General features: G+C 31.5%; 1 protein-coding gene across 3 annotated transcripts in view; it reads right to left on the minus strand.

Moving 5' to 3' along the window:
• Positions 1-2,071: 2,071 nt before the first annotated feature.
• Positions 2,072-12,535, minus strand: part of LOC143058695 (syntaxin-7-like) — a 37,061-nt gene continuing 26,597 nt past the window's right edge. The window contains exons 7-12 of one of the 3 annotated variants that reach the window (XR_012973196.1): positions 12,266-12,309; positions 11,670-11,760; positions 11,079-11,151; positions 9,354-9,436; positions 2,350-5,011; positions 2,072-2,310 (exon numbers count right to left, since the gene is read on the minus strand). Coding sequence is in view for 2 of the 3 variants with exons in the window: in XM_076232158.1 (XP_076088273.1) it covers positions 4,913-5,011; positions 9,354-9,436; positions 11,079-11,151; positions 11,670-11,760; positions 12,266-12,309 (390 nt within the window). In the remaining variant the exon portion in view is untranslated. Of the gene's footprint in view, positions 5,012-5,541; positions 5,642-9,353; positions 9,437-11,078; positions 11,152-11,669; positions 11,761-12,265; positions 12,310-12,535 lie in introns of all 3 variants that reach the window. The other 2 variants (XM_076232165.1, XM_076232158.1) reach the window with 2 other exon arrangements.

The following is a 12,535-nucleotide window of genomic DNA, read 5'->3' on the forward strand; positions in this document are numbered from 1 at the left end:
TTGTTACACGTTTACTTTTCTACATTGGCTAAAGGTATATGGGAGGGTTGAGGTCTCATAAACATGTTTAACCCCGCCGCAATTTTGCGCCTGTCCCAAGTCAGGAGCATCTGGCCTTTGTTAGTCTTGTGATTTTTAATTTTAGTTTCTTGTGTATAATTATGAGTTTAGTATGACGTCCATTTTCACTGAACTAGAGTATACATATTTTTCAAGGGGCCAGCTGACGGACTACTCCGGGTGCGGGTGTTTCTCGCTACATTGAAGACTCATTGGTGGCCTTCGGCTGTTGTCTGCTCTATGGTCGGGTTGTTGTCGCTATGACACATTCCCCATTTCCTTTCTCAATTTTATATGCCTAGTGTCTGCAGTATGTCAAGTGTCTTTACAATACATCAAGTGTATACAATATGTCGTTTCTCTACATATATGCCTAGTGTCTTTACAATATGTCAAGTGTCTCTCAAAGATGACTAGTGTTTTTTTACAATATGTTAAATGAGTTTACAATATGTCAAGCTTTAGGCCTAGAAAATTTGAGAAACAGAAATAAAGTCAGCTAAAATGTTATCCTTTAAAAGCTCTAGATTTATTTTTAGTTAAAAGCATGCTCCCACACATTTAGATAAACTAGGAAAAGCAATTGACACTGACTTAGTTTTCTATGATGGTAAAAGAGACACACCCTAGACTTCCTTCTCATGGTAATCAGATGATACAAACATCAACAAGAAATGTTACTGGTATAACAATCTACATTTCCACTTGAACATCTCAGTTATGTAGAGTCTTAATCAATAGTCATATTAAAAAGAAGATGTGGTATGATTGCCAATGAGACAACTATCCACAATAGACCAAAATGACACAGACATTAACAACTATAGGGCACCGTACGGCCTTCAACAATGAGCAAAGCCCATACCGCATAGTCAGCTATAAAAGGCTACTTGCCATCACCAACAAAGTGTACCCAACAATGAATCTTCTAAATAAATATGACTAGTTATTTTAGCACTTCTTTGAGACAAAGGACCAATCACAATTCAAAATTGACCCTACTGACTATTTTTTTCCTTTTGATTGCAACAAATTAAAGTTATAACAAGAATGTGTCCATAGTACACGGATGCCCCAGTTGCACTATCATTTTCCATGTTCAATGGACCGTGAATTTGGTATAAAATATCTTATTTGGCATTAAAATTAGAAAGTTCATATCATAGGAAACATTTGTATCTCAAATTTCAAGTTGATTGGACTTCAACTTCATCAAAAACTACCTTGACCAAAAACTTTAACCTGAAACTTGCACTATCATTTTCTATGTTCAGTGGACCATGATATTGGGGTCAAAAATTTAAGGAACATGTGTACTAAGTTTCAAGTTGATTGGACTTCAACTTCATCAAAAACTACCATGACCAAAAACTTTAACCTGAAGCAGGACAGACGGATGAACGAACAAGCAAACAGATGGACGGATGCACAGAGAAAAGGGGTGAGTACTACACACAACTGCATACTATACATGACTAACAAGAATGTGTCCATAGTACACGGATGTACCACTCGCACTATCATTTTCCATGTTCAGTGGACTGTGATATTGGGGTCAAACTTTAATTTAGCATTCAAATTAGAAAGATCATATCATAGGGAACATGTGTACTAATTTTCAACTTGAAAGCGGGAGGCACGGACAGACGAAGGGACGACAACACAGACCAGAAAACTTTAACCTGAACTATGCACTATCATTTTCTATGTTCAGTGGACCATGTAATTGGGGTCAAAACTTTAATTTGGTTTAAAATTAGAAAGATCATATCATGGGGAACATGTGTATTAAGTTTCAAGTTGATTGGACTTCAACTTCATCAAAAACTACCTTGACAAAAAACTTTTTTAACATGAAGCCGGACGCACGGACGCACGGACGAACGAACGCACAAACCAGAAAACATAATGCCACTCTACTTTTGTAGGTGGGGCATAAAAAAGGGTAATCACACCCAGGACAGATGATGACAATATGACAAGTAGATGGCCTGATAAGAAAGTAACTATACAGTATATCACATTTATTTTATACAGTCTATAACAGAACATAATAACAACCAAATGTGTATTGATATAATTACCTAACATTTAATATACACACATATTGCACCAATCATACTCATTCATAACTAGGAATGTCAATCATATATCTCAAGTTACAAAAAGTACCTGTTAGGGAAATCATATATCTCAAGTTACAAAAAGTACCTATTGGGGAAATCATATATCTCAAGTTACAAATAGTACCTGTTAGGGAAATCATATATCTCGAGTTACTAAAAGTACCTGTTAGGGAAATCATATATCTCAAGTTACAAAAAGTACCTGTTAGGGAAATCATATATCTCAAGTTACAAAAAGTACCTGTTAGGGAAATAATATATTTCAAGTTACAAAAAGTACCTGTTAGGGAAATCATATATCTCAAGTTACAAAAAGTACCTGTTAGGGAAATCATATATCTCAAGTTACAAAAAGTACCTGTTAGGGAAATAATATATTTCAAGTTACAAAAAGTACCTGTTGGGGAAATAATATATTTCAAGTTACAAAAAGTACCTGTTGGGGAAATCATATATCTCAAGTTACAAAAAGTTCCTGTTGGGGAAATCATATATCTCAAGTTACAAAAAGTACCTGTTAAGGATATAAATTATAGGGTTATTTTAAAACTTGTATCTGGTATAAGTCTTGACTTAGTTTCTTATTGTACTCAGGCTAATAGTTAAATTCTAGCATGAAATTTAATTATAAAAATCACTACATTGGAAACTATAATGACGATCATCATCAATCTGACATACTGATTCAGTTTGGTTAAAATGGTTACTAAAGCTAGTACATATTCCAAACATCTCCTTTTATTCACCATTTAAAGACTGGCACGTAAATAGAATACTTTCAGTATAATTTTGTGTTTTTGTCTTTTATAAGCTACAGACTTTGGTAATAAAAACTGAAATTACTTAAGTCTCAAAGCCCATAAAAGCTGTCATAGACTAGTTTGCAATGATACGATAAGGGATGTGATTTAAATGAGGTTATTTAGCTATGAATTTTGATTACAACTTTAATTTGTTTTCAAATCTAGTTTGTCAAAGACTTACACTTAACTAATCTAAACTTTAAATGCATCAAAACCCAACAGAGATTGTATTTTCACAATAATTCCATTTTCTGAATTTTCCTTTCAAGCTGAATATTCATACTGTTCTGTTTACTACTAATCGTTACTACAATTTGTAGGTCAACACAAAAAATCATAAAATTGTCGTACAGTTCTAAGAAAAAGATGAAATATGATACTATCACATCACACACAAAATTAAATAGGTAGAGAACAGTTTATATGCTAGATACAAAACTTCATATGACATTCACACACAAAAATAAGTTTATTGACATTCTATATGATATCAGTCTTAAAACAATATATAATAATGGTAACAATGTGTTCTATAAATAAACAAAATAATCTATCATGCTCTGTGGCATTGTTCACGCAGGCTACCATCATTATAGAGAATGGTCAAGGTGTTCTTTTACAACAATTTAAAAACTGAATTTAACAATTGACTGATGGATTGTGTTTAGCACCTATCTCAGCATGGATCGGTTCCTCATGGCGGGCACTACTTGGTGGATGAAGCAGAATAACCTAGAGAGAATCACTGACCTTTGGTCAGAAAACTGTCAATCCTAGTCAATCAAGATAGGAGTCTACACAATTACTATGAGCTGGGTTAGAACTCACAACTTCTTATTGACAGACTAGTTATTGCTGTAGGTCTACACAATAACTATGAGCTGGGTTAGAACTCACAATCCTAGTCAATCAAGATAGGAGTCTACACAATTACTATGAGCTGGGTTAGAACTCACAACTTCTTATTGACAGACTAGTTATTGCTGTAGGTCTACACAATAACTATGAGCTGGGTTAGAACTCACAATCCTAGTCAATCAAGATAGGAGTCTACACAATTACTATGAGCTGGGTTAGAACTCACAACTTCTTGAGCTGGGTTAGAACTCACAACTTCTTATTGACAGACTAGTTATTGCTGTAGGTCTACACAATTACTATGAGCTGGGTTAGAACTCACAATCCTAGTCAATCAAGATATGAGTCTACACAATTACTATGAGCTGGGTTAGAGCTGACAACTTCTTATTGACAGACTAGTTATTGCTGTAGATAAATTATTTAGACCACTTGACCACAGATGCACTGATTAAACAAAATATAGTATTGCAAAGACAAAATTTCAATTCATGTCTTATTTCGATAACTGAGTTATAATTTGAATAAATGCAATGTAAAAACCACAAACTAAGGTGGGTAACTAACATTGTAAAGATAATAATCTTCTGATAGCCCAAAAATACCATTAGTTTTGGAACTCCTATTCTATAGACAAAGGTACAAGGTAATTTTTGGCGACAAATGAACTTAAAACACTTCATTTAAACAAAGTGAACAAGATCAACATTTGTTAAATAAATGTCAATGGCCGATATACCACAACATTTTTCTTACAATTTTATATAAAAGTTTGCCAACTTTGTGCTTTAACAGAACATCCAGTGTTATATGTAAATCCTATTTAATAAATTATAAATGACACATGAAACCTTTTCTATTACACTAAATCAGTACATTTGAAAATTAAAAGCTTAACAAACATTGTTTTTATTTAAACCTGCAGATAGTTTGATACTTCTTGGTAATATATTGGAATTTCTTTTTGACAAAATATTAACGTAATTCTTGACAAAGCTGTATCCTCACTGTTTGACATGGGTATCGTTGTGTGCAGACTGTTTGTAGTTACTTCCCTTGGTAAAGTTAGTCTGTTTTTGTAGCAGCCCAGATGATAAGAATGAGGAATATTAGAACAACCAAGAGAATTACAATAATTATACACTTCTTCCTTCTGCTTTTCTTCTACAAACAGAAAAGAATTAAGTTTCATTATTCTTAAATACCAGTACTAGTTTTGTCTTTTTCTAATCCAAAATAATTGTGTGATTTAAGAAACGAATCACAAAAATGTTGTTTAACTTTTTTATATATATATAAAGCTTATTATGTGTCAAATATAAAATGGTAGGCCACTATTTTCTTGAAACATGTTTTGTCTTCCAATACCAACAAAATCATTATACTTTGGATTCATAATTCTTCATTAGATATCAATTAATAGAGGTTTCATGGGAACTTGTGAACCACATAATCAAATGTTCAACAAATTACTATTTTCTATTGGCTTTGTATGCAGAGATTCCACAAAATGCAAGTTTTCCTCAATCCATGACAATTGATATGAATCCCCAGTTCCCAGAGATGTGTGCTATCAAGCAACTGTATAAGTAAACAAAACAAAATGTGTTCAAATAAAGCAAAACATTTTTTTTCTTTTTAATCAGCCAATAATCCTGTTTTTTTTACACTGTACCAGATTTATATATCCCTACCTGATTACTTCTTTAATGTTACAATTAATATAATTGCTACAACTGCTATTATAACAAACACTATAACCAGGCAAACACATTTTTTTCTTCGTGCCTTACTCTGAAATAAACAAGTGCTTCAACTGACATGCAAAAATAAACAGACAGAAATAAGTAAACAGTTTTATCAAACAAGGAAATAAATAAATAGGTTCAAATAATCAAAGCCTTAAAGGCTGTAAAAGCAATTGCTGCCATGTTAATGTTTGGGGACTTTTATTTTTCATCCACATATATACAAGAATTAAACCTGTCAAGAGTGTTGTCTAGTTAAAAGTAAGAAGGTTTTAACTTTATATAAATAAAAGACTTTAGCAGAAAGTCATTTTTAATTAATAATATGTTTTATATTTCACAAGGAGACAACACGTTTACCAGGCTAAAGTTGGGGTCAAATATACATGTGCTGAAACATATAACTCAAAAAGAAATCATCATGGATTATCCCCTGGTAGTGTTTGTAACTTCCTTGGCAATAATTTCCTTTATTGATTTAATTTTAACAATTTTCATTGTTAATTTATATTTAACCATTAACACAAATGATTAAGTTAAAACATTTCAACTTTCCAGACGCAAATGTTAAAAAACGGGAAAGAAATAAAATATCTTACAAGACATAAACATGTAAAGAATAAATGTATATTTCAGCTTAATAAAAATTTTTTTCATAATATTACTTTGTCATCATTTTTAAAACTAAGTTCCAAACATTATTGCTCAGTTGATGTGTGTCCTTCTGATGCGGTACGAGCACAGGCACTTGTTTCTATCCATAGGAAGGTCGATTATCCATATAAATAGTTTTATATGGATAGTCGACCTTCCTATGGATAGAAACAAGTGCATGTGGGTACGAGATAACTACAATTCTCATGCAATCCCGAAAAGGGGGGTCATCACAGACAAACATGACATTAAATCGTTATCACTGAACTAGTATATATATTGTATAGAGGCCAGCTGAAGGACACCTCCGGGTGCGGGAATTTTTCGCTGCATTGAAGACCTGTTGGTGACCTTAATTCTGCTGTTGTATGTTTTTCTATGGTCGGGTTGTTGTCTCTTTGACAAATTCCCCATTTCCATTCTCAATTTTATTATACGAACAAGAACAAACAGCTCTACGTTGCTTTGATATTTATCAATTTTCAGGAAACATTGCGAAAAATGATCTTCAATATTTCGAAAACATGTGAAATAAAATTGCTAACACGGTGGACCGTCGAGTGTCAACAAACGTAGTAGACTTGTTCACTGAAAAGACGAGGATAATGGTTTCATCTGACATTTGTTATGCAAACCCAGTTTTGATCATGATATTTAAAAAGACGTACTTTTTTTCAATCTATGTATTAATTAACAAGAAAATTCCAAATTGTAAATATCTCTTCATCTGGACCGACTTGGCACCTACTACGTTTGGACGGGTCCATTTCATTAGTAAGGTGATCGATAAATATTACGGAGTTTTGACGGAAAAGGAAAACGAACTTATTGTTATGTGTTTTCAACAAGGGATTCGTTCCGCTAAATTATTTGCGCAAATAAAGTTTGTCTATTTTTAGATTACAGGTAATAATTTGACACTACGCATTAACCTGTGTAGTGATTTTGATTTTACGATAAATGTATGAATGAACGATAATTTTATGAATGAACAAGAGCACCTGACCTCTTAAAGAAACACAAATTAAACATAAAAAACCGTATTTATTAGGAGATAATTCAGTTAAATTTTCAATACTAAATCAACAACTGAAATGAATCCATATTTTGTTGAAACATCGTACGAACGGCGGAAAACGGAATCGCATTTATAAAAATGTACTTTTTTTCACTCGGACTTCTATGTTATTTGATAGTCAAACGGTTGACCCTTTAAATACAAAAATACATCTACAAGAACATATTCTGAAACTTCTTAAATCCACTAACTTTTTTTTTAAGTTTCAAGCTATGTATTGCATTAGAAAACATACATAGGTGTTAAAGAATGACTGACCAGGAGCCTGTTTAACAAAATACTATGGCTTGATCTGGGCGGAGTCTCTGATCTGGGTCACAAAGATGGCCATACGCGACGGCATAAAAGCAATTGCTTTAAAAACCAAAGAAATAAATAAATAGATCAAACTAAAAATACAGAAATAAAAACAAACAAAATAAGTATAATTCAAATGAATGTAAGACAACCATATGAACAATGATAATATTCTTACATACAAAAATATAAGCCAAATGTTCGTCATGTTGAAAACCATATTGTCTTACTGTGCACTGGTATATTACCATAAATCAAGCAGAAGTGTTTGTTCTTAAAATGGCAGAAAATGGTTTGATGGATTGCAATTTTATATAGTTTCTGTATAATTCATTCACAAATCATTTTACACTCTGGAAGATTACAAGCTTGACAGATTGTATCTAGAAATTCTATATATCTTTTGTTTTATCTGTGTAGCTGGGTTTCTGTGTCATTGACCCATAACCCAATCTCCATCATAGGAAAATATTATCCAGAAATACTGGATGTACATCATGCAAATGACAGGTCAGCACAACTATCACACCTTCAAACGCCACGTATGAACCTATCTGTAATAGTCAGCTAAACCCTAACAAATAGACATGTACAAAGATTCTACACAATATTAAATATAATTGGACCATTACTCCTAGTTACAGAGGGTTTATTTAACAAAAAGATCTTTCCACATTTTGTGTGCTTGATGATTGAATAATAGAATTCAAGGACAACAGTAAGGTCCAACAGAAACATTGAATAATAGAATTCAAGGACAACAGTAAGGTCCAACAGAAACATTGAATAATAGAATTCAAGGACAACAGTAAGGTCCAACAGAAACATTAGTTGACGAGGAGTCTATATAAAACATATGGATTGTCAATCTTGTCTATCATCCCAAATATACACCAATATAATAAAGGGTTAATAGAGGACCAACTGTCCAGGACATTGTAGTTGTAGACAGTTCTAAAATTTTCAGTATGCTAGACTAGGTGTCATGCAAAAAGTGTCAGTTCATTTCCAAGAGCAAAGTTTTACAAGAGATCCTTCTCTAAACAGTTTATAAATATGACAAGAAAATAGTTGCATATATGTATTAATGAAGGAGTGAAAACCCCTTACCCTTCGGGAACCTTTCTCCCCCTGATCTTGAGTACTATTCTGAACGACTTCAGATATATACCCCTGATCTGGATTGCTGCTCTTACCAACTACAGAAATATCTTGTCCTGATGTTTTTTTCTGTAGTACAGACACTTGTTCTTTGGTGTCTTTGGTCTGTACCTTAGGGTACTGCATAAATGACTTAAATTTGATCTCAACTTCATTTTGATTTAAAATAATTAGTGTTAACATAATTTTGTTTCATCTTTTTTAATTTTTTTTATATATAACTCCACAGAGAGAAGCAATTCATTCTGTGTTGTAGGACAACAGACCTTCATCATCTTACTCATATATGTTGCTTTTGGTTTGGTTTTCCCTGATAAAAACCCATAATGTAATATTTTCAAAATTATATGATCATGATGATTGAAAAATAACCCTTTTTGAAGCTCTTACATAATATTAAATAAAAAATTCATTAAACAAATAAAAATTGAACAGGAAACTAGAGCAACCAAAATCTTATGAGCATTTGGATAAAACATAATTGTATTGTCGGAAAAAGTAAAGAAAGAATAATAAATTCTAATAAGTGGAAACCTGACAACAAAAGTAAAGCATGTATATATCATACCTGATATGTTGAAGCACTAGCTAGTTGTTTATTGCCTTCATGGACTTGTATTTGTGCTGTCTCTACATTAGCTTCTATACTATCTGTAATATAAACGAGGAACAATTACATATGTTTCTCTCTTTTATTTGTTGAATACAGTAATGGAATATAATTGAGAAACACGTTATCTGTTATATAAACATCTCTTTTGAAGTCAGCAATAATATAATTTTCATATTTAGGGGGAGACAACCCTATCCATTTTCAATACTTGCTTTATGCTTGCCTATCACCTTATAGACCAGTGATTTAAGGGCATATGATACAGTTACAGGGAATGTAATGACGTTGCTAACGTAAAATGTTATTTTCGCGACGTCAAACTCTGACATATCGGGAAAAGATGCATTTTTCAACTGATTTTTATCATTCAAACTGATTTAATTTGAAAACGAGTGCATTGACCCCTATTTTTCAAAACAGCAATTTGTTTCATTTTGCAAGGAGATTATGTGACCCAAATTTTATAAAACTGTAAATAGCGCAATTTTTTTAATTTTGATAAACATGCAGCAAAAAATGATGTTTTTTCCTCTATTCATGAACATTTGATAAATATAGAGTTATTTCGGAATAAAAATTGCATAATTTTTAATGATACTTATAAAAACAGAAATTAATGATTATTTAACAAAAACCATTTTGTGTTTATCTTTTAAAACAAAAAAGTTATGTCTATCTTTCGAAAAAGAAAATACGACCACAAATCTGAATTTTGAGCAAATATACAAAATTTCGAACTCATTTTACTCAAAAAGTAGCACATTAAGGTATATTTTTTATTACATATTTGATTTAATGAGGTAAAAATAGCCTATATGCAAATTTTCATCAACTTGTAAATACAGGTTCAATACTGTATCGTATGCCCTTAAGTTATGATTTAGATCATTCTGTCATATAAAGCATATATATGTAATATATTGAAGTCTGTACTTTGACCTATTATGGTTTAATTTTACAAATTGTGACTTGGATAGAGAGATGTCTCATTGGGTCTCATACCACATCTTCTCATACTGTGAAAGTACTTTTATTCGTGTGGTACCAATTTTTGTAGTTTTCGTGGATGACTTTATCCACAAATTTAAGTGTCCAATGAAATAAAACAACCATTATCCAAATCAAGACATGGAAAGATCGCCATCTGTAGATTTGACTACTGATATGATCTAGAGAATATATTGAATAACGCCAAATCTGAGAATACTTTAGTAGCAGTTTAATCTAGGTGACATGTTTATTGCCTAATTAACACCTTTGATTGGTCTTTAATCTGTTGATCACTTTATCATGGGTTAATTAGTGTTATCACTACGATTTACACAGGTCAATGTTTACTTTGCAATTTCCTTCAATCCAGACTATTTGTAACCTTCGTGTTTATAAAGGCTTTAATTTAGAAAACTAAAATCCACAAATTTAAAAACCCATGAACATGTAAATATTGCTCAATCCACGAAAATTGATACTCAAAAGTTAAAGTACTTTCACAGTATGTACTATTTTGTACCAAGACTATGGTAAATGGACATAACTCTTTTTCTTTATTTATTCTTACTGAATATATAGCTTGGACCATGATATGAAATTTTTTAAAGATTAGATTGAAATAGCATGTAACAAATGTTCATTGATAAAACATAAATAAGAATCAGGGGAAGTAACTCTATCAATACTCACCTAACATATCACCTTGTTCATGGACCAGCATGCCAAGATCTTTAAAGATGTGGTTGACATCTGTTATATCACGCTGAAAGAGATACAATAAATTGATATATCAGAATTGTATCTATGATTGTTGGAAAATCTTTGTTTCAATTCCAAACACAATTAAATGAACAGACTTATAGACATAACCTGATAGCACTAGTCTCATTAATCAATAGTGCTTAAAAAAAAGTGTCTTTCCAGTTGCCCGACTGACCCTAATCTATAGGCTTTAGCTGTAACTCCAAAAAACTTTAAATTTCACTATGATCAGAAACAAAAAGCTTTTTCTAATTAGTGTGCTTGGTTTGGCTGATGAAATCTGACCATAAACAGGATAACCAAATGTCCATGTCTGTTTACCAATTTTAAACATTTTTTAAAAACATCTGATCAAGGAATTTCATGATGAGATCTCTGAAAAAAAATAAAGATCTGACCAACCGACACTACTTTTTTGGAGGTATGCAACAGGGAATACATATGTTTTTTAAATAGATTTGACTTCCTTGCAGTAATCAGTATGATATATTTATTTATGAGAAAGATTTATTTACTAACCTCTAACTGTTTAATTGCATTTTCTCTTTCCTGAATCATTTCTAAATCAACATCTTCCTCCATTACTAACACTTGTTTTGTTTGCGAAAATCTGAAAATAATATATACAAAAAAAATACATAACTGAAACAGTAAAACAACCATGGTAATCAGTAAATCAGGTTAGAGTTAAAGTAGAGGTTATAATAATAAATCAGCTGACATTGAGAATTAATTTGCTATTGGAATTTTGAATACAAGATTTAATTAGCTCTTTAAATGTGCTTGTGACTCTGTATGCTCCTGTAAGAGTTCATCTTTGTATCTATACTTGAAACTTTATGAAAATGTGACAATCTTATTTCAAATTTACAATTGATAATTTATCTTTAAACCCATGTGTTCTGAATTTCATCCAAATATTTATGAACCCAGAGTCAAATACAATTAATAATGTCTTGACTAATTGCAAATTATCTTTCTTTATGTGATGAGAAAATTAGTAACATAACAACATTACATGTTTTGGCCTATAGAAAAATAAATTATAATCCTAAAAATTCTACAAACATAAAGAGCGACCAACAAAACGATATAAATACATTCTTTAAACTTACCCAGGTGAAGTAAAATCTTCCTGTGGTTCATCTTCAAATGGATACTGAAAGCAAATTAATATTTATTTAGTTATGCATATATTTATATATAGAACGATACAAATTATAAAGAATTGTAAGTAAAAAAACAAAAGTTACAAATGCTAACAAATTATCAAAATACATTTATCAGTATTCCATTTTTCCATTACCTAAAATATAAACAACATTTTCAATAGTTCATAACTAAAGTTTATATATAGCTCTATTGTTCCAGGTAAGGGTAAGAAT

The sequence above is a fragment of the Mytilus galloprovincialis genome, chromosome 1, assembly GCF_965363235.1.
Source record: "Mytilus galloprovincialis chromosome 1, xbMytGall1.hap1.1, whole genome shotgun sequence".
Taxonomy (NCBI): domain Eukaryota; kingdom Metazoa; phylum Mollusca; class Bivalvia; order Mytilida; family Mytilidae; genus Mytilus; species Mytilus galloprovincialis.